This window comes from Tiliqua scincoides, chromosome 2, assembly GCF_035046505.1.
Source record: "Tiliqua scincoides isolate rTilSci1 chromosome 2, rTilSci1.hap2, whole genome shotgun sequence".
Taxonomy (NCBI): Eukaryota; Metazoa; Chordata; class Lepidosauria; order Squamata; family Scincidae; genus Tiliqua; species Tiliqua scincoides.
Genome location: NC_089822.1, coordinates 141,439,715 through 141,463,055, shown reverse-complemented (window position 1 = coordinate 141,463,055; position 23,341 = coordinate 141,439,715). Strand labels below are relative to the sequence as shown.

At 45.6% G+C, this 23,341-nt stretch overlaps 1 protein-coding gene across 1 annotated transcript in view; it reads left to right on the top strand.

The window, feature by feature from the left end:
• The first annotated feature begins 318 nt into the window (after positions 1-318).
• GDF11 (growth differentiation factor 11) overlaps positions 319-23,341 on the top strand; it is a 36,381-nt gene continuing 13,358 nt past the window's right edge. The window contains exon 1 of the mRNA XM_066612849.1: positions 319-724. Within this exon, the coding sequence (XP_066468946.1) occupies positions 319-724 (406 nt within the window). The remainder of the gene's footprint in view (positions 725-23,341) is intronic.

Here is a 23,341-nt window from a genome sequence, read left to right as displayed (position 1 = left end):
GGCTGCCCTCGGCGCCCCCCCTCCGGTGACAGCCTCGCGCCGGGAGATCTTTTGTTGCCTCCGCAGCCAATCAAGGCGCCTGACGACACAGTGCAGCGGGTATAAAGGGAGCGCTCCTGCCTTCGCCCCCCTCCTCGCCTTCCCCGGCAGCAAGTCCCGCCAGCTCCGACCCACCAGAACTTCTGGCCGGCCCGGCCCGGCCCGGCCGGCAGCGCCGCCCCAGCACCCCGCCCCCAGGCCGGGCCGCAGGAGGGAGTCGCCTTGCGCGCAGGGGGAGCGGAGCGAGGGGCCGGGTGGGCGAAGAGAAGCCGGCCAGACATGCGGCGGGGGCCCCAGCGCGCGGCTCTGCTGTGCTGGCTGGTGCTGCTGGGCTCGGCGGAGTTGCGCGCGGGGGAGCCCGGCGCGCCGGAGAAGGCGCCCAGCGAGGGGGTCCCCCCGCTGACGGAGGCGGAGGACCAGGGGTGCCCCGTGTGCATGTGGCGGAAGCACAGCAAGGAGATGCGCCTGGAGAGCATCAAGTCGCAGATCCTCAGCAAGCTCCGGCTGAAAGAGGCGCCCAACATCACCCGCGAGGTGGTGAACCAGCTGCTGCCCAAGGCGCCCCCGCTGCAGCAGATCCTGGACTTGCACGACTTCCAGGGGGACTCCTTCCAGCACGACGACTACCTGGAGGAGGACGAGTACCACGCCACCACCGAGACTGTCATCAGCATGGCCCAGGAGAGTGAGTGCGAGCGGGGCTCTTTGTTGTGCGGGGAGGGCGGCAGGGCGCGGGCAAGGGCGCTCCACCTGGGCTGAAGGGCCACAGCCCGCCCGCCCGCCGCTCATTGTCTCTTTCCGCGAGGAATTCATCGCTCTAGCAGGGGAAGCGTCGCCAGGGACCCCGGGCTTGGCTGCGCTTCCGCGTAGGGCTGTGGGGGTGGGAGGTCGCCCAGCAAGCTTCAGAGGTGAGGCATCACCAGCCCCCCCTCACCCAGCCTTGACAGGATGTGGAGGCACCCCCTCCATAGGTTGCTCCACTGCCAGGTTAGCTTCCTGCCCCCCCTTCCCCGCAGAGCCAGCAGATGCCCGCAGGGAACACGTGTGAGTGGCTGTCCCTGGGTTCGTGCGAAGTGCCACAAAAGGTGCCTCTGGCAGCCTCTTCATCTTCCCACTGCAAAGTGGAGAGATGCGGGGGGGGGGAATTCGCCACCTCTCCCCTTCCCCCTCCCGGAGTGCCTGGCAAACCCTGCCGCTTTCCTCCAAGTTGGGGGAAAGTTCTCTGCCAGAACTTCGGCAAAAGTTCTCTGCCAAAAGGCTCCGCGGAGCCTTTTGCATTCCAAGTGCTGCGCGTGCTGAGCTTTGTCGCTGCCTCCTTTGCGGAGCTTCGCTGTCTTCCAGCTCGGCTTCTGCAGGGAGGCGGAGGGGGTGTGTGTGTTGCTGTAGCTGTTGCAGCGAGAGACTTTTTCGCCCCAACCAAATCAACCCAAGAAAGGTCACGGAGAGGCTCTGCCCCGGAGCACGCTTGCCAGAGGTGTCACGATGCTGAAAGGACTCTGCCAGTCACGCTCTCTCGCCAGGAGAAAGGGGGAATCGGCGCTGGAGAGTGGGGCTCCTTTTTCTCCCCCTGCCAAGCTGAGGCGTAATCCCTTTTGTGAGGTTCCCTCTCGCAGAAGTTTGCCCAGCCGGGGCCTTGGGAAGATCCAGCTGCCTCCCCCATCATGCACGCACGCTCCCTCCCTGCTCCCTTTCCAGGTCTGCCAAGGTCCACGGCCCTTGGTACTGCTCCCATTTCATAGAGACTCCTCTTGTGCAAACCTAGTTAGAAAGACACCTTTCCAAGTGTTTTGGGAAAACAGAGACACTGGGGTGGGCTGACAGCTGGCCTACTGTGGTATTTCTTGCTACAGAGCTTTTGGTCAAGTGTGCTTGCAAATGGGTAAACCAGAGAGGGATAGTCACTCCTCTTGTCATTCAGGTTTCAGGTCTCTTTGATCAAGGCAGGTTTCCAGAGTCTGGGGTGGTTGAAACCAATGCTGGGCTTGCCAGATGTCTGTTTTGTTCTGGGTATGCCTGCCTCTTCTTTTTTAAAGGGCACCCCCCCCCCATTGAAATGTACATATATAGGCAACAAGGTGGGTATTATTGACCTGTGGGTGGGAGAATGTCAAGCTTTCTGCTAAGTTCCCTGTATGACAGGAGCACCACCACAGTTGTGCTATAGGGCACTTTCCCTGGGAGAATATTGGACAAGGTTACAAACTGGCCCTCAGGGATCATGTTTTTGAAACGTTCGACATTTGAAAGCAAATGTTAAATTGTATACTGTTTTCTCTCTGGAAAATGATGAGAAAAAAACTGTTAGTGTAAAACCAGAGGTTCACTTACTGAGAGGCTTAGTGAGGGCAGCAGTCCTGAAACCATCACATGTCATTAGCTCAATGCCAGCAGCCTAACACAGTAAAGTACATTCAGCCACCAGATTTGGGGGGGGGGGCGGGGGAATCAGAGCCATGTGGCTGAACCATGGAGGGATAATAGCTGCTTGGTACCACACTGAATTATTGTAGAGCAGCAAGCAGCTGGAGCATTCTCTCTGAACTTGGAGTTTCAGTAGTGTACCTCTAAAGGTATTCCAGGTGTATATCATCCTTTACTCACTCCAGTTTTGACTAATTCTTCTTGTTTTTTTTAAGTTCTTGACCTATTGCATGCATATAATCTCCCAGAAGGCAGAACGGTCATTTGGAAGTTGTGTGATCCTGGGACCTGGAGAGAAGAGCAAATGTAGGCAGGACTAGTTGAAGCTCTGCGTTGTGGCTCAAGAGATAAATGCCTTCCCTTCATGTCTTGATGAGAAAAACTTCCTAACAGATTGCCCTTATATCAAAATATCAGGTATAATTGACACCACAGGTCAGCTGAACAATTTACAACCCAGACCGAGGAGGCCTGTGTTGGGCCCTGTGGCTCTGGAGGGGGGATAAGATTTGGCGGCAGCTTCTTTTGCTGTCCCTGCCTCTGCCCCCTCCCCAGACCAATCTGCCTGTCTTCCCCCTCCACCCACCCAGTTCTGCCCCCTCCCCACCTTCCCCTTTCCAAAAAGCCTTGCCAGTCAGCAGGGATACTTACTACTGGAAGCTCTTCACTGGTGTCCTTCTGGTGCTGACGTCCAGCACCAACTGGTGCTGGTCTCTCTGCCAGTGCTGGGTGTCTCCCACCAGCAGGAAAGTGCCTTATGGCACTTGTGCTACACTCAGCACCTGCGCTGCAAACTCAGTGCTGGCACTGGGGAGCTCAGAATTGGGCTGTTACTTTAGCAGTCCACTCTTGGGATTGATTCACATGCATGTCTATCACCTGATGACTGCAAATCAAGTTTGGACTTTTTGTGTGTGAATAAGCCATCACAGATAGAACAGGAATTGCTCAGATCACCTAAACAGAGTGCTTTCCAGTGTAGTCCTCATCAAATTAGCTGCAGTTATCAGCTCCACTCCAATTAAAGCTAATAATATCAAAGCTTCATTAAAACCAGTGAAACAGATATTATTTTCAACTTAGTTAAGGCTTGTTGCTTGAGATGAAACTTAGGCATGACTAATTTTAGATGGACTGGAGCCATCCAGGATACACTAGTCACATCATGGACATTAATGTGTGAACCAGGCTTTATACATATACACTCACACACAGGGCCTCTCTAGGCTTAATTTTTGGATGAGGCTTCAAATCAGTGGAGCAGTGGTTCTCACACATTTAGCACCACTTTGTAGAATGAGAATCTATCAGGACCCACCGGAAGTGATGTCATGACCGGAAGTGATGTCATCAAGCAGGAAAAATTTTAACAATCCTAGGCTGCAATCCTACCACACTTACCCAGGACTAAGTCTCATTTACCAACGTTGTTAAAAGATTATACAGAGTAGCTTGTTAAAAGTACAGGTCTGTAACATTTCCCCAAATGCAGTCACATACCATGGGAGCATCAAGTCTAATATATTAAAAATAAAATATTGAAATGGATGGGGACCCACCTGAAATGGGCTCGTGACCCACCACAGTTTGAGAAACACTGCAGTGGAGAATGAAGATGACAGCACCAAAGGGAAACTAGTAGTTCAAAAAAGTGCATCACATGCTTTTCTGGGTGCTAGTGTTACCTTTGAAGTTAACTCAGCACTACAAATGCTAAATAGTAGCAAGTCACCTGAACAAGTGACTTATACCCGCACTGCAGACTTGCACATGGAAGTGAGGGTTATTTGTCCACTCTGCTACAAGAGCCCTACTGTCGTACACCCCGCTCCAGCCATGGCCCATCTTGAAAAACTGTCAGTGTGCACAACCTTGTCTTCTGGCATACACCAGAGTCAGTGCCTCTGAAATGTAAGATTGTTGTTGCCTTTCCTGCCTGTAAACTTGTTCTAATATTGTAATATGCAGGGTGCTTTAGAAGCATGTAACGCTGCTTCTCATAAGCCAATATTCTGTAATCAGAAGTACTTCACTGGTTATCAGTCAGATATCCAGGTCAAGGAACCATGAAGGGACCATTCATTACGCTACAAAGTTTAGATCAGGGGTGTCAAACATAAGGCCCGGGGGCTGGATGCGGCCAGCAGAAGCTTTTTATCTGGCCCTCAGGCTCTCAACTACTGAGCAGTGCTAAGGAGTTATTGCTGAAAGGGCAGCCCACATGAAAATTAGGCTCTCCCATATTTTGAAATATGATCAAGATTTGCTTATTTTCTCTTCTGTCATTTGCAGGTAATGAGTTCCTAAGTAGAAAAAGTGCTGATTTTTTGGTTAAGACCCGTTTAATGACATCACTTCCTGCCTAATGACATCACTTCCGGCCCTTAGCAGGCATCATGAATGCTATTCGGCCCTCTGTATGAAACGGGTTTGACACCCCTGGTTTAGCTCATCTTACAAAGGATAGCTCAGTGGTGAAGCATGCTGGATCTGACAGGTAAAAGGTGCTGTTAAAGATGAGTACCAGCAAAATGTTTCATCTACATTCACCACTAAATTTCAGGTAATGCCGGGTCATGCTTGGAGTGGGGGAAAGACCAAGGCCTGGACAGCAAATAAGATCATTAACACATGTGGCATTATGACACTCAGTGAAAGCTAACTATAGTACTTCACATGAGTGAATTCTCCAGAATCCTTCATGACAGTACTTCTGTCTACCTTGAAACTCCCTCCAGTTTCAGCTGTGCTTCTCCAGTTTAGTTACATTTCTATTAATGCTTTTTGCTCCTGAACACTAATGAAGGGTTTGAAGAAAGGGGACGCAGCATTGGGAAGAAGGTCTGTTTGGTTTCCTTTGCTCTTGTCAATGAATATGCAATTCTGGCTGTTCTGGAAGAGCCTGGCAGGACAGAACAAGATATAGACTGAAGGGTGTAACTCCTGCTCCTATCATGGGTAGGAAGTGACTGGCTCTATATGCCTCCTTGTGGACAGAGCAGAGCAAGCAACTGTTTGCTGTGTTTATTGATATTCTGGAATAAATGTTGGAGGTAGCTTCTGGTTTTCTGGAGAAAGGAGGTACCTTCTTGCCCTTTTCCCCCTTGTGGGTAGAATGACTTAACAGGTAAAGGAGTAATTAGTGTGTGAGATTGTGAATGCAGACGTTTGACCATGCTTAGGTGACCCTGTTTAAGTTATAAGAAGATGCAATTGTTCCTATCTCACTATGGGCGCAGTCCGAACCCACTTTCCAGCACTGGCATAGCTGTGCTAGTGGGCCATGTGCTGCATCCTGCAGTTGGGTGTCACTCACGGAGGCCTCCTCAAAGTAAGGGAATGTTTGTTCCCTCACCTCAGAGCTGCATTGCCCTTATGTCAGTGCTGGAAAATGGGTTAAGATTGCAGTCTATTTTAGCTAATTAGCTCAGTGTAGCCAGAAAAATTTCTTTCTTTCATTACTGCCATTGTAACTTGTCACTGTATTTATCTCTTTAACTTACATAGCAAGGTCACTGTATCTCTTCCATCCCAGAGCCCTTTGACCCCATCTTATACATTTTTGCTCTCTTTATCGTTGTATGTGGGTGTGTTTGAATATATATCTGCCAACTGAGGATGCCACCACATGGATCCAATGAAGTGGACTCTAGTCCAAGAAAGCTTATGCAGAAATAAATGTGTTAGTCTGGTGCAACAGTACAAGGTTTTTTGCTACAATAGACTCACATACAAATCCTCTGGAATTGATTCCAGGTAAAGAACCTGATATCAATATTGTGGGTCAATATTGACCCAAAGATAGCAGTTCCTTAGCTAAATCCAAATCCTTAGCTGGCAAAGAAGAACTAAGAGAACTTCAACATTACAATGATTATTCCAAATTCCTTATTCTTGAATTTACTGAAGTAACCCTACCCTAGTGCTGACTGTTGCTCCTCCCCATTATCACCCAGAGATCTTTCAGATCTATTTATTTTTACATTCAAATCTGGCTTAAAAACAGATTAAAAATGGGTCTTATCAGGGTTACATTGGCTATTCAGTAGGTGGTATTTTATCATTCATTTCTGCAGCAACATTAGACAACAGGAGACACAGTTTTAATGAATAACATTGTACAGCTGATCTCTTGTGGTGACCGTCTCTGTTCTCCTTATCCTTGTTCATGAACCATCCCAGTTTAAGGAAAGCTACTCTGCCCTCTCTGCCATCCTGGCTTTGCTTGCAAATAGATCTCAGATTCCCCAGAATGAAATGTTGCTGCCTAGAGCTGCATCTCACTGGGGACAGCTTTCTGAACACCTCTGTTTTTTTTAAATTTTGCTTTGTGTGTGCTTGTATGGATGTAGGAGATGCCATAGTATTATGCAGACCCCAACACAGAAAGCAGATTATGCTCTACTGCACCAAGACAGAAAGACTTCCTGTAAAACAAAAAACAAAAAAACCTTCTGTTCAGGACAAAGGTGGAAGTTTGGAGAATTTCATTTTTATTGCACAGAGGAGAAATCTTTTTCAACATATTATACCATTGGAACATCCAAAACCATTCAGACAATATAAATAATACTGATTATTTATGGATACTGATGGAACCTGGAATCTCAGGTCCCAATTCTATCCAACTTTCCAGTGCCAATGCAGCCATACCAATGGAGTGTGTGCTCCATTCTGCGATGGAGGGACAGTCACAGAGGCCTCCTCAAGGTATGGGAACTTTTGTTCTGTTACCTTGTGGCTGCATTGCAGCTACACTGGTTCAAGAAAGTTGGATAGGATTGGGCCCTTAATCACCACTTCTATCTTTTGACTGGCTACCTCTTTCTGTATGACCATAATTACTAGCTCCAGTGGTGTAGCTAATTATCATGTAGGCTGGTACCAAGCTCAAAATGATGCCCGGAAGTGATGTCACTCCTGGGTTTTTAAAAAAGTGAAAATCAGGGGAAAATCTGCCTCCTCTCCCCAGAAGCCCACCACCCACTTGCTCTGCTGCCTCCCCCCAGCCAGTGGCATAGCTGAGGCATCTATCTGCTACCTGGGGTCAAAAATGATTTTGTAGCCCTCCCACAACAAAATCAAATTTAATTAAATAATAAAAAGTGTGCCCCTTATTTGTTAGAGACACTGTGCTGGGGTGAAGAGGGATGGTTATTCTCCCTCTGCTAAATATAAGAGGAGTACCAACTGAAAAAGAGCCTCTTAGGGGTAACTATATTATGATACATGGAAATGAGAGCTGACTCATATTCACTTTATTGGTTCTATGTTGTATCATAATAACATTTCATTGACTCTCAGAACAGTCAGTCTCAGAAGTCAGTTCTGAGTTAAGAAAATTCATTTTTTGTTCCATAAGGCAGTTGTTTTTCATTTTCTGGTTACTTGGCCATAACTTTTGATAGAATACAGATATTCCAACGCAGTTTGTTTCATTTCATTTGGCATTAAATTACCTTTCCAATGATATATAACCTGATGGTATTATTTGTACATACCAATTTTTTCACAATTTTGGCCACTAGTGTCAAGCTCAGCTTGTTGCCCTCCTAAACTTGTTGCCCAATGCAACTGCTACCCCCTGCACCCTATTAGCTATGCCACTGACTAGCTCTTTGCCTTGCTTTTCCTCAAGTGTATGATATTATATCAGTCATTTTTCAAGATGTTAACCAGCATCTTTGCTTTCTTGTACATGCCAGGTCTGCCACCCCACTCAGGCATATATGGTCCTTGTAACCTGGCTTTCTCCTTAGAGCAACAATTTATCAAAGGGCTTACCATGTCTTTAGACCTGGATTTTGATGGTAACTTCTGGCCCACAGCGATCTCTATGCTGAACCCAGAATCCAGCATCAGAAGCCTGACATCTAACAGCCAGGACCAATCAGTCATGGGAGTCTGGTCAATGGATCATCATGAAGTTGTTTGTAATGGAGTTGAGGAAACAACCAAGCCCAAAAGATATGTGTTTGACTGCTGGCTCAAGAGGCAAAGGTGAAAGGAAGAATCCTAAGCAGCAAACTGGATGATGCTTTTATCCAGGTTTGGTTTTTCATCCATCTGTGCCTCAGGTAGAGCATCTGCTGTCGATGACAATGGCAAACTCTTGATTGTTTGGGTCTTGTGGATATAAAGGTACATCAGCATGGATAACTGCTTGCTAAAGCACTTCACTACAGAGCTACAGAGCATCCTGTCTCTTTGTTCTGTAGTACAGGATTGGAATAAAAAAAATCAATGGTTATGTAAGAGGCAGCAATTACTCTGGCTCTTTGGAAGTCACATTCCAAAATGGTCATGACAGTCAGTGAACCGAAGCCAAAATTGTATGTTACAGCTTCTCAGTGGTCCTTGGTGAACATGTCACAGAACAAGTCTGATGTTTCAGGATTTAAAGTAACAAGATGTATGCACTGAAATCTGAAATGAAAACCACACAGAGGCTATGCCATGCAGAAGGTTAGGTAGGAGCAATGGATCAAGTCATTCCCAGAGTGTCTGTCTGATTCATAGTCATTACCCAATCAATCTTCACATTGTTGCCTACTACTCCTGGCAAACTATGGTATCTTCCAGACCCCATGAACACTAGGGGTCATGGATCAAACTAGTTTCTTCCTCATTCGTAGGCCCTATGTTTCTTTTGTAACTTGCTCATTGTTTTACTGGAGCAGTAGAAATGTCCCTTCTAGTTTTGGAGATGGAACAAGCCCAAGCAGAGTTGCTCTAGGACAGTGTTTCTCAACATTTGTCCTCTTCCGTACACATGGTCCATCTATGCGAATTACCACTGGAAGTAACTGGCAATGGTGACAAACACCAGTAAGAGTCTCAGGGTGGATGGAAGGGCTTCTTCAAGCATAGAAAAGCATGCTTTGGAACTCTGGCCACTGAGCTGAGCTGCCTACTGCTGTTTGTTGTGTCACATTCTTAGTCTTACTGCCGGGCAGTTGGTGTCCAGGGGTCCAGCAAGTGCCACCAGACACCACCTCAAGTACCACCGGTGGTACCTGTACCACTGATTGAGAGAGGAAGACTGTGAAATGACTGTGTGTTAAACTGATTGTAGTGACCAAAGGGCTCAGGCTTCCATGAGGAGGAGTTAGGCTGGTGAAGCAGCTGGTATAATTGAATGTGGCCCAAAGGTGTCTGTCAATGAACTGAGATGCGAACTTGGAGCTCAGAATATTTGGATTAGTTTTCCTACATTACAAAAACGGAAAGAAAAGTCTTGGTTTTCCATATTTGAAAGAGTGTATTTTCTATTTCGCGGCAATATCTCTGAGGTGCTAAGAAAAGCTATAGGGGTCCTGATGCACTCACTATTTTGCCTCTGGGCAGATTCAGACATTATCTTCTGCCAAAATACAAGGTGTGTACAAATGATGAAGCTTTCTCATTAGTGCGAGAAGGACTTGACCTGTAGTCTGCAGCAAGAAAACATAGATGTTATGCTTTCCTTGTTGTTTTTCCTACTCTCCAGCAGCTATCATAGAAGTCAGATTTGATAAAAGGTGTTTGGCTTGGACTGTGAGAGATGGCAGCAGTGTGGTAAGCAAAATCCCAAGTGAAAGATCCAGGAACTCCCTCTGGCCTTCAAAGTGGAGTCTTTTGGCTCCCAATTTGATGGAAAGAGCAGTTTACAAATTCTGAGCACTGTTTGGTGCCTTGTTTGTGCATGTGGCACAGGCTTGGATATAACTGATCTATTGCACATTCAAATAGACCTAAAATGGTGAGTCAGGCCTCCACATTGGACTTGGCTGCTATGTCAAGCCTCCTCTAGAACATGAGCTGAGGAGGTTAAGGAAATCAAAGAACTGAAAGCCATTAAGTCCTCAGTAGGGGTGATTCACACTGAATTGCTGGACTTGGCTGAAGAAGAAAATCTGGCCTCTTGAACTGGAAGACAATATGGCCACTATAGAAAAAACACCTCTGAGGGGGTTATAAGGAGGATTTAATAATGGCTTAGAAAAATGATAATGAGGGCCGATAATGATAATGAGGAGAAAAATGAGGGCCGATCTCTATGCAATCAGACAGCAGATATTGTTCTAAACCAGGGGTGTCCAAACTTTTTGGCAGGAGGGCCACATCGTCCATCTGACACTGTGATGGGGGCCAGGAAAAAAAGAATTAATTTACATTTCAAATTTGAATAAATTACATAAATGAATATATTAGAGATGGAACTTATGAATGAATGAAGGTCTTGCCATAGCTCAAGGCCTATAAAAGTCTTGCACAAAGCAAGGCCAGCCTTTCCTTTGCTGCCGCTGCTGCATCACAGACATTAAACAGCAAGCAGTAGAGGGAGCCCTCGTCCCACAGCTCACAAGAGAGGTTGAACAGTTGGCTGCCAAGCTGAGAGCAGTTGCATCAGGTGAGTGTGGGCTCCAGCAAGTCTCCAGAGGGCCAGAGGCTCATTGGAGACTAGGGGCTCCGTGAGGGCCGGATTGGGCACCCCTGTTCTAAACTCATGTCACAGAGAGTGTGGGCATTAGCATGTCAGTGCCTTATCTCCAGTTCTGGGAAGTGAATTTCAAGGAATCAAGGTAGGGATCCAGGATTCTGGTAACAGTCAGGGGTGAACAAAAGATAGCGTAGTGCTCCTATATTACTGACATACTTTCCACATTAGTTAGAAATAACAAGGACTAATAGTAATTGATGCTGTATGATGCAATAGAATCTGAGGATGTAAATTGGAGACTTCAGCAGCACCTAAGCTGCATTTTCTGAATGTCCAGCTCAACTGTTCCTTCCCAAAGAGCATACAGTCACACTGTGAGAATGAAGGGTGAGGAAAAGTACAGCAGGAAGCACCATAATACAAATGTGTGCACATTTCAGACCCATAAGCTTGACTTCACGATCAACAGCTTCTAGGCTTTGGTCGTGTGGAAAGATTGCATTAATGGACTGTTTCTGTCCCTGGAAAAATCTGTGACTCCAAATGCTCGCTTGAACTGGAGCTGACTGGGAGGGGAAGCAGCGTATGGTCTGGAGCGTGTGAAGGCTGAGCGGAAGAAAGGGGTGTTGGGTGGGAGGTGTGGGGGGCACAAGTGTGAGGAATCGCAGTGGGGAGAAAGACTTCCCTCCTGGTCAGTTCTACAGCTCATTGAGAAATTTCCTTCTCCAGCATTAATAGACTTGGATGGCTTTGAAATTTTACTGCCCATAAAATCGGCGACACGCTGGGGCTTTTTTCTGTGTTAAACGTTTGCTGCTCCTCCCCACAACCATCCCTCTCCCTTTAACAACTTGCCCCCCCACCCAAAAAAAAAATAAAGCCAGTGGGCACACACCACCCAGATTGAAATTGACAGGGGTAGTCCAATCTGATTTTAATTGGCCATCTGGAATAATTCCCTTGCTCTAGGCTCATTGGATTGGCTGCTGCTGATCCACTGGATCATCTGATCCCGTCTCCTGGAATCCTTATCACTCCTCCTCTTTCCATTCTCCCTTGATGACAATTATGATTTTTGCCCCTGACACTCTGTCATGGAGCAATTGTGTGTGTGAGTATTTTTATGGTTCCTGAACAGAAGGAAGGGAAGGTTTTATAGGCAGTGGGGCCATAAACCTTTCTGGTTCCCCTCTCCTCACTCCTTCTGTCCTGTCCTCCCCCTCCTTTTTAATCTAAAGCGTACGTTTCCCCCACCGATAGACAAGAAACTAGGAAAGGATAATTGGGTTCTAAACCATTTATTGGCTACCCGTGACCCCTGCTGACCTTTGGGCACTGAAGGTGGGGAGGGGAAGTTAATGAAGTAGCTTGAAGGGAGATTGGGGAGGTGACAGTGTGAAACCCACCAAACGTTATTCCCCCCACATCAGTACTGCATTCTGACAGCCTGGAATGAGCCTAAGCTATCTGTGAATTCAGAGCTACTTACAGATACCATTTTCCAGCAAAACATCTATTTTTAAAGTATTGCTATACTCAGAAAATGTGAGGTCAGAGTGTAGAGACTGAGGGGTATCAGAAGAGCTGGAGGTAGTTAGTGTGGGGTGACAAATGGAAGGAGCTGAACCTGGAACTGCAAGGCATGGGAAGAACTGTGAGCTCATTTATGTTCATTTTTAACAAGTTGCAAGATGGTGGGAAAGCTGTCAAAACGGGAAGAAATGAAGTATTGTCCTGTTATTCGAAAAGGATAAATAAAATCTCCCCAAGGACTGCAAGGCATTTAGTTATGATTGTATATATAGCACTATCCCACAATATTGCATTCTTGCATTAAAAAAGCCCAATAGGGCTTGTTTGTTGATTGTACAAATACAGTGCAAATTCCACCAGGCAGCAGCAGTGCCGCGTTCTCTGTTTTCAATACATCTCATACAGAGTTCCTGCCCAGATCCCATTGAAATGCATGGAACTGAGCATAAAGCAACTGTTCTCAGTTAATTTTTCTCAGTTGTAGAAATAAAGATGCTGGGTGTACATGATAGTAACCTATGGCAGTCATGAATACTCTTTTTTTTTTTTGGGTGCAACTCTTGAAAGGGTTCTTTCTCTTGAAAGGGTTCAAGCAACTCTTGAAAATGCTCTTGCCACTAGGTGAAACACAGTATATCACTCACTGGTTGTAGAAATGCTCTTGAATACGTGATCACCAGTAACTGTTAACTAGTAAGTGGCAATGATCATTACCACCTCCACTTACTGGTGAAATATGCAATTCTGTAGACACTAGGGAAATTGACAGCAGGTAACAATGCCAATAGAATACCAGCAGTGTTGTAACTACTAAAAAAGTAGCTGTCTGCATATAAGAGGCTGAATAGAGCAGACCCAGTCAGCTGGGGGCATTTTAAAGTATAAGACAGTCAAATTGAGGGCCTTTATGTGGAAGAAAAGTTGCCTATAAATTCTAATATAAATAAATGGGAGTAACAATGGCCATTATACCTGTGTCCAGGCTGTATCTCTGAAAAGAACTTTGTGCATATGTGATGACAGATAAGTGATCTTAGGCTTCTGGCATGTTGCTTCAGCTCAAGGTACTTATTAATCCTTGGATGTATTGACAGGGAAGTAGTCAGAGGTGGACTAGCCATTATGTTAAGGAAGATACAGAGCAGGATCCCAGGCAGAGACACTGTGGTGCAGTTATCTGGGCGTTTCCCAATCTAGAGACTGGAGTTTACCCTTCTGGTTGTTTTCTGTGTTCCTACTTCTCAAAGCATAGTGGTTGATCCCGCATTAGAAAATAAGGGAAGCGTGGTCATATTCTTGTCTATAGAGAAATTCAGAGTATAGGAGTTTAGCCAATATGAAGACAATATTGTCTGTATTGTAGAAGATTTCAGAAGCCGGGTGAGAGAGGAAAATGTGTGGAGCTGCATATGAATGGGACTGTTTCTCTGTGTGAATGTTCTCACAAGAGAATGTATGGTTGATTACTGGTAATTAATGAATGAATTTAATTAATTAATTATTGGATGCTCCCATACTCTGAATTAATTGATTATATTTCTATCCCACCTTTCTCCCTGAAGGGACCCAAGGCAAGTTACAACAAAACTCAGAAGACAAAAACATAAATCATGATTAAAACAAATTAAAGACATTAAAAGCACCACAATTACAAAAACAGGTTAAAAACATCAGACATTGATACAGTATAAACAGCATCGACAGCAATTTTATAAAACCTGAAGCCTGTAAAAACCAGTTGTTAAAAAGATGTCAAAAAGGCCGAGAAATCAGAAGGGTTGTCTAAAAAGAAATGTTTTCAGGCTGCACTGAAAAGTTTCCAAGGCGGAAGAAGTTTGTAGATCAAGGGGAAGGGAGTTCCAAAACGTTGGTGCCACTACTGAGAAGGCCCTATTTCTTGCCACAGCCCCACACATCTCCCTGGGCAGTGGCACTCATAAGAGGGCCTTCTCCAATGACCCAAGGAAACGAGCCGGAATATATGGAAGTAGGCGGTCTCTTTGATACCCTGGTCCCAAGTTGTATAGGGCTTTAAAGGTCAAAACCAGCACCTTGAATTGGGCCTGGAAACGAATGGGCAGCCAGTGCAGCCACTGGAGAAGTGGCCTTACACAGTCGAACCACTTACCACCAGTAACTATATGAGCTGCCACATTCTGCACTAATTGCAGTTTCCAAACCAACTTTAAGGGCAGCCCCACATAGAGCCCCACATAGAGCACGTTACAATAATCTACCTCAATGTCATTGTGGCATGGATCACTGTGGCCAGGTCTGTAGAGATACAAGAAGAGGTTTTTTTTCCAGTGAATAAGATAGGATTACAGCTTACATCTTACTGAACACAATGGGCTTAATTCTGAGTAAAATAAATAACACCGTTTTCCCCTCTAGATATCTCATATCTATGTATGACTATTCAAATAACACCTCTTGATATGAGTAACCTGAGAATATGTTTAAGAAATTAGTCCTTGAGTTTTTTGCTTAGCTCTGGGCGAGGGAATGCATCAGGGTCCAGAAAATTCGGGCACCTAGATGATGTAGACTAGAAATCTGAAATGTTTATTCAAGGTTGTATAAGGTTGGTGCTTAAAAAAAGGGATGCTAGTTACTCAAAAATGGATGTGGGTGCCTAAGACTGGATTTCCCCAACTCCCTTCCTAAGAACACACATGACCAGCAGACACAGACCTGAGGTGCCTCTGGAATTTTATAACATCGTATAGTATAAAGAGGTGGCTATAAAGCAATTAGCAGGTATTTCATTTTGAAGTACCACTAATTATTAAAGGGCAGTCTAATCCTAACCTGTGCTGGTGCTGTCAGGCTGCATGGCCTGTGCTGTATCCAAAGCAGGTCAGGAGGTGGTTGGAGGTCTCCTTGGGATAAAGGGATATTTTCCCCCTTAGCCCAAGTAATGCCCCAGTCAGCCCAATGGGGCTAACCAGATCTCCACCAGCTATATAGCTGGCGGAAGTCTGAGCAGCCCAGTGTAATGCTGGCTGGCCCAGGAGGGAGGTTAGGATATGAAGGACGCTGATCCTGCCCCCCTACTGGGCCTGATCCATCCTTGTTCTTTCCTCCCCGCCCTAGTATGCCCCTTCTTGCCTCCAAAATGCCCTCCTACCACCTTCTCCCAACCCCTGTGCCACTCTGCTGGCGGCCAGACCTCTGGATACTGTGCCAGCTGAGCTGTGCAAGCTTCCCTGCTGGCGCTGCCTACATGTGCCTTGTGGCATGTTGGAACACTTTCCACCACTATAGGGGTTGTGATGGCGGATTGTGTTCTTGGGATTGTGCCATGTATTTGTACAGTATTTATTAAAAAATAGAAAAAATACAGAGAAGTTGTGAGAGTTGGTTAGCAATGGAACCTGTTTACCTTACCTTATAAGCTGTAAGGTAAAAACTTAAGGAGTTTTATCGACTTAGCCACCAAGAAAAGTTTGAATCCAGAAGAAAGGGGTAGTGAATCCAAACAAATGCTAGTTAAAATAAAATCCAAATATTTACCAGACAGGGTGACTATCCACTGGAACAGAATGAGAGGAGACAGATTCTCTGTCATTCAGACTCAGGTTGAGGACTAGAGACTCTTCCATATATAACTGGAGTAATCTGCTGTTTCCCAAATTTTTTAGCATTGGGACCAAAATAAAAAAAAAGTTTCACTTAACCAGCCGCTCAATCCTCTGTAGCTCTAATTAAGACTGAGCAGCAGGTCGTTTGCACTATAATGCACTTAGCCTAATCTGCCAATTATTAAGCAGATCTTTTTATCTGCAAAGCAATTATTTATCTGATCTTTCCATTACCCTTTTGAGACCCACAAAAAATTGGGTCATGACCCACCAGGGCATCCCAACCCACAGTTTGGGAACCACTGTTCTAGTTCATTGCTGCTGCTATTGCTGCAATAGAAATAAGGTGCGAGGCAGCAGCTTCCCCTACACTGATTGCTTTTTTGACCAGAAGACGACTCCTTTAAAACCAGGAGTGCCATATTATTCATAGCTGCATATCAAAACATGCACTGGGAGCTTCCAGCCCCAGCATGACCAGATATGGCAGAATCATCAAATGTCCAGTGAACAGAAATGATGCTAACTGGGAAAAGCAACTTGGTCAGTGGAAGAATCATGAGAAGAGAACATGCTAATTGCTTTGGCTGCCACATTGGGTCCGTGTATATTTTGGCAAGACAAGGAAGGATTGGGATAGAAATGTGGATGTCATGAGGGAAATATCTTGGCATGTTCAAGATACATTGGTGATACATAGATACAAGATGCATAGATTGGTGTGTCAAACTCATTTCAAGTCGTCTGAGTCCAGGTTTTTTAAAATATTGGATATTGTGGGTTTTTATGTGGTTTAGATTTTATGGGTCAGCCCCTTTGTTACTGTTACTGATTGCTGCTAGATTATTATCTTTTCTCTTTGATCTTTTAATGTGATATATTTAATTCTGCCTTGTTTTGAGTATATTTTTAATGTTTATGATTTTTACTGTTATGTTATGGTTTTTACTGGATTTTATTGTGATTTTATGTTGAAAACTTTTGAATGCCCTTTGGGGAGCTAAAGCAGGGTATAAATTTAATAAATAAATCAAATACATTTTATACAGCAGGTCGAATAGCATTTATGGCATCTGCTGAGGGCCAGATATCATTAAGCAGATGATGGCCAGAAATAAGCACAAGCAGGGTGGGGCAGGAGGGGGCAGAACTGGTGGAGCTCCACTCCACTGGATCCTCAGCCCCATGTCAGACCATGTGGCCTGACATAGGAATCCTCGATTCTGCACCTGCTCCAGAGCCACTGCAAAATCAAGTAGCCCCATTGCGGGGCTATGTCCCTTACCCAAGGGAAGGGGATGAAAGTCCCCTTCCTCCAAGGAGCTGCTGTGGGCTGCCCAGTGCGCATTGAATGCTGCAGTAGCTATTTTGCTGCCACACAGCCTTGTGTGCTAGGCAGTTCAGGATTGGGCTCTAAGTCCCTGCTGAAGGCTACCAGGGCGGACATAGTTCTCAATGCAGCACCTGGAATTGTGATGAGAAGCAAACTAGCAGCTAGTGCAGCTGCAGTAGTGGTCCGATAGAGCAAAATCGCTGAGTTCCAGAAACCACACAGGGTGCCATGTTCTATACTAACTGCAGTTTCCGGGCAATCTTCAAAGGCAACTGCACTTAGAGTGCATTATAGTAATTGAGTTGATGTCACCAAGGCATGGACCACCATGGTCAGGTCTGGTCCCTGATGCTAAATGGCAATCCAGGAGTAGTGGAGAATCTGTAATTCTACTAACCTGCTCTTGCAGAGGGAGTGCAACCATTTTTCCTGCTAAGCTGTGTGGCCATGTGGCTGCGCAGCTTGAAGCTAAGCGCTTTGCAGCTCAGAGCTTGGTTGACTGGAAAGTCAGTGATAATGTACGATGCCACTGCTAAATGCCAGAGGATGCCCTGCCTTGTCATGCAGCAAGTGAAGGGGTCCATGGAAAGCTAATGCCACAGTTTCTGTGCAGTGAGTTGAGGAGGAAATCATTCACCAATGACTGAAGTTGGGTTCTGTAGGCTCCATGTCAGTAACAAGGTCAACTTAAGAGCTTCTTTCCCTGCATCTGTAACAGTTATCCTTCCTAAAGAAAGCTTGTGAATAATGCTCTACCTCTATTACATGGAGATTTCACTTGACTATAAGGCCCTTAAGGAATTTACAAGGAATCCAATGAACACTTAAATAATGCCTGATAACAACCTCCACAACTGAGCCTCCCTGCCTGTGATAAAGGGCAAAATGCTTCAGTGGTTCTAACACTTGGTGTCAATTGCAGCTCTTGCCTTGAGCCTTCCCGAATTCCATGGTGCAGTGGGTCTTCAGAGTTTGTTGGTCTCACTGCTAGAGGGCATAGAGAAAAATTCAAGGAAGTGGAGCATCTCATTCTGGAAAAAAAGACTATTCACCCAGAGTGACAAAGACTAGTGATGAAAAGTTTTGTCTGTATGCCATAATCTTCTTCTCTCTCCCCGAATAGCATGTGGGGAATGGCTAGAGGCAGGGTACAGAACCATGGACAGTGCCCCGTGCAAGTTTTGGGGGACACATATGCAGTACTGCTGATATGGTGAAGATGAAGGAACAGAGGAAAACCGTGTTAAATCCAGTTGCTGACATGATCCCTACAAACAGCCTAACACTACCAAACTCAGGGACTCCAGATGTAAGAAGCTAACGCTGTCAGTCATAGTGCGCTAGCATGTTTTGGCTTTCAAGGCTGGATTCCGTCTTCCCACTTTGATTCTCAGAATTGCCCTTTTCACCTTAGCCTGGGCAATGTCTGTGAATGCATAGTATGTTTTCCATAGTTACAACCAAAATGAGTAAGGGGGGAAGGGGAGAAATTTTCTGTCATTTGTAAGAACTGGCAGACTGGTGTAGGGGGAGAGAAATTCCCAGGGGAATGCAGTATTTATTTGGGACTTGTGCACAGCAAATTGCCTTGGGCATTTTTAGCAGAAACCTTCCCTCCTGGTCGGCTGTGCAGGGAGAGGCGGTCAGTCCGTGTCACGACCTTGGCATGTTAGCAGGGCCTGCAGTTCATGGCACATGCAGCTGGGGGTGATTAAGCTGAGTGGGGTGCACCATGCAGGGGCAAAGGGGCACTCCCAGCTCAATGTAGTCCAGATGTCTGTGAGCAGAGGAGAAATGTGAGGGGTGCTTCTCCTCTAGGTGCTGCTGGATGATGCTGGAGGGAGAGTTTTTTTCTCACACACTTGTCAGTTCATCTGTATAACAAGAGGTCTCAATCCAAATTCATAGCCTGTTTCTTTTGATGGAGGGCATCCTGTTTCTACTCCCCAGTCATTTTTCTGGACTGTTTGTATTGCTTGGCCTATTAATGCTTAAGATGCCAGTTTTTGCCCCCCAGTTCCAGGAGTTTGAAAAGAGTCTCAATTAAATCCTTGATCTGAGTGGGGTGAAGTGATTCTATCTAAGGACCTGACTTCTTTACCAGGGTGAGGATTTCTATTTCAGTTTGTACAGTAACAGCCCAGGAATAGTCATTCACACATTATATCCAGAGTTGGAAATAGATTGCAGAGCAATCCTATGCAGGTTTACTCAGAAGTAAGTTCCAATATTTTCAACAGGACTTACTCCTAGATAAGGGTGGACAGGACTGCAGCCTTAATTTATTTTGTCAATGTAAATCCTGTATCTTCAATACAGTTCAAAGTAGTTTATGATCCTAGATGGCTTGTACCTCATTCCTAACTAGACTGAAGGGGTATATGCATTCTCTTTCCTCCAAAACCTATTTTGTGTTTCTTCCACTTCCCCAAGCACTTGGGGATCCCAAGGAATCTCTTTTACTGCCAGTTCCTTTTTGAAGAAGTACTATTTGGAGGCTAATGGCAGGGTTGGGAACTCACATCAGGTGACTCGGAGTTGAGTAGCAAAAATGTGTGTTTTCTGCTGACTCTTGAGTCGCATGCATGGAAGACTCAGAAGAACACTCAGGGGTTCCCAGACTTGTGACTCGCATTCCACTCTGACAGCTTGAGTTGCTCACCAATGGACATGGGTTGTGCTGTCCCCCTCTCATACGAATAGTGTGTTCATCCGCGAAGCTGTTTTTGCTAGCTGCAGCACCAGCAGCTAGCAGGGTACACTATGTTCAGAGATAGGCTGGGGGGGGGGAGCAAAAGGAATAACTTTTTTTGTTGGTCCCCTGGTCCTCCACTGCATCCATTGGCCAAAGCATGTGTCTCCACAGCATCCATTGGCCAAAGGATGCATCTTCCGGAGAGGGAGGGGGTTACAAGAGCAGTCATTTTTCCCCATAGGGACAAGTGGGTTTTGCAAGCAGAATGGGGTGACAAGCAGGGGGCAGGCTTTTCTCGGAGCATAGAAAAACAGCCACCCACAGCTGACATCCTCATTCCATGTTTTGCACCCGCTCAAAGAAGTTCTCTCCCACACTCTCCCAGCATAGCATGCATGCAGACGGGCAGGCAGCAGCCTCAGTTTTCCAACCAACTTTCCCAATCCATACACTCTTGTAAATATAAATATAATACATTATATAGATGGCCAAGCTGGGATGTGTCCTTGCTCCCTCCCTCCCTGCTATGCCCAGGGGAAGGGAGGTGGTCTTCATTGTGGCTGGGCTGGGATTGTGGCACAGGGGAAGAGATGGGGGGATTTCACACTGCCCCCTGACAGGCGGGATGGAGGTGGGGCAGCAGCGGAATGTTTAAAGGGAATGCTGAGACACGCAGACTGCCTGGCGCAGCCCCATTTTCCTCTGTGGAGCCATGGTGGACTTTTTCTCATTCATTTGGCTCATGCTGCCCCAGCGCCCTCCCTCCTGGCTGAGCTGGGATGCACCTTGCTCCCTGCCATGCCTGTGAACTGAAGGGAGGGGGGTTCCTTCATCGCAGCCAGGGTGGGATCTCATGGGGGAAGGGAGGGGGTCAGTGCGTTCTGTGCTGGGACAAGAAGAATTGCAACTGCTTTTGGCCCCAACTTGGTTCTGGATGCAGAACAGGCCCTACGGCCTGTTAGGATTGGGCTGCCTTATTGTCTTTTATTATTACTGAGTTTTATTTTTTCTGGTTGTTAGTTGCCTAGGTCTCTAATGTAAGAGAGAAACATGGGATATAAATATTTTAAAGAAGCATAAAAGCTGAAAGAGAGGACCAGGCAAGTACATAGACACTGCTCATCTCCAAAGCAATACTGGTTTCCCCAAAAGCAAACTCTGGTGATTTCTCCCCTAACATTCTTTTTTGCCAGCCAACTGCATAAACTTAATTTCTATCTTTTCCTCTTTCAACATTTAAACCTGCCAAATTGATTCTTTGTTGTCCCCTCCCCTGGAGGAAAGGTATTTCCAGTGGCTAGAAGCAATTATCATTAATATTCATCTATGTAAGTCTCGTCAAGCCATCATTGCCCTTTGAGGAGGCATCATGGCTAAACAAAAACCTAGAGAAAAGGTCACCTGCTCATGTGGCATGGTAGTAATAAGCTTTCTGTAGGAGCCAAGCAGCCCATACTTTTGATAAAAAACTTTTTTTATTCTGAACTAAGCTTTCACTTGATGAAGTGCTATTAAAACCTGAAATGTGTTTAGTTTTCTGTTGTACATTATTGCACCTCATCTTTGATCTGATGCAGTGCTATCCTCTTACTTTGCTACCCATTTTCTTTCTTTGGTCAAGCATTTTTGTTTGTTTCTTTGTACCACTCCTTCCCATACTGAATAGGAGGATAAGGGAGCGGATGTTTGCTGAAAATCCCAGGCCCATTCTTTCTTCAAGTAGATGTGTACCTATTCTACATGCTGGTCTATCCGTGAAGGCGGAGGGGCACACTCTGTTCAGTTCATCTAGCCATACTGGGGAGGTGGGGCAGGAGCGTATTTGGTCTATAACTCCTTTTATTGACAATATATCTTACCCCACTGTTAGTCAAGGCCCTGGATAATAAAATGGATTCAGCTTCACCTATCATTGCCAGACTGCAACCTCTTCCCTTTGTTGATCTCCTTAATCACCTGTGGTGGAATAAAACAAGTTTTGGCTACTATCACAAGCAAGTGTGGAAGGAGAGCAGTCTGGTGGCAGAATGGGTCAGGAAACAAAGAGGTTTTATCCCTTCTGTTGCCTTGGAACTATTATAGAAATAGGAAGGAACTCAGGGTTATGATCTAGGAACTGACCTATCCACAATAATTCATGGTGTGGTCACCTTCAAGTTGGACTATGTTATGCACTATCATGGAACTCATTGAAATGTTTAGAGACTTTAATTGGTGCAAAATGTGCAGCCAGGTTTTTACCCAGGGTGGCCTGCTATGATCACATCATCCCAAATTTGTGAAAATTAGATTGGCTGCCAATTTTTTTCTGGTTTCAATTCAAGGTGTTGGATATGACTATTAAAGCCCACAACAGTTTGGAATCTGAAAACCTGAAGGACTCTCTTCACCCATATGTGCTTCCCTGTGTGTTCTGGTTATTGTCTGAGGCCTTGATCCAGTCGCCTTTGGCTTCTAAGGCACAGGGGGCATCCAGTAGAAGAAGGACCTTTTCAGTGGTGGCACAAACCTTATAGCATGCTCTCCCAATGGAGGTTTACAGTCCTATCGTATCCAGTTTTCCAGTGCCGGTGCAACTGTGCCAATGGGGCATGCACTGCATCTCGTGGTGGGGAAGCAGTCACAGAGGCCTTCTTAAGATATGGGAACATTTGTTCCCTTACCTTGGGGCTGCATTGTGGCTGCACCAGTGCTGGAAAATTGGATAGGATTGGGTCCTTAATTGACACAATCCATCAGTTGCTGTGTAATTTTTGGATATTTCATTCTGCTTTTGAGGGAAGGGGATGGTTGGCTGTGGGTAATATTGCTGTGGTTTGTTGGAGATTGGGCTTGTTGAGCTGGTTTTTTTAAAGTTTGGTTCTGTTGATTTTAAATTAATTATAAACTGCCTTGAGTTGTTATACAAGAGGGTAGGGTAGAATTGTTTTAAATAGATACTCTATTGTTGATTGGCCCTATGGATACCTACATAGTTACATTTCTTAAATTCCTACCTGTTTCTGACAGTTGCAAAAAAAGTTGAAAATGTTCTATGCTGAAATGTCATGGAATTATGGACAAAACGACTGATGGAAAGTGTAATTGAAACAGGAACAACCAGAATATGCCACTGTTAGAGAGTAGTGGATATGTCATTGGAGAAGGGAGTGCACATGCAATGGATTATACAGGTAGTCAGATTAGGGGCCCAAACCAATTTGGCCTTAGTGCTGGTGCTGAGCACCAGTGCCAAGTGTTGTAAATGTGCTGTAAAGCACATTTACTGCACCTTGTTAGGAGGGAGCGCCGGCCCCTGGCCTGTGCCAGTTGCT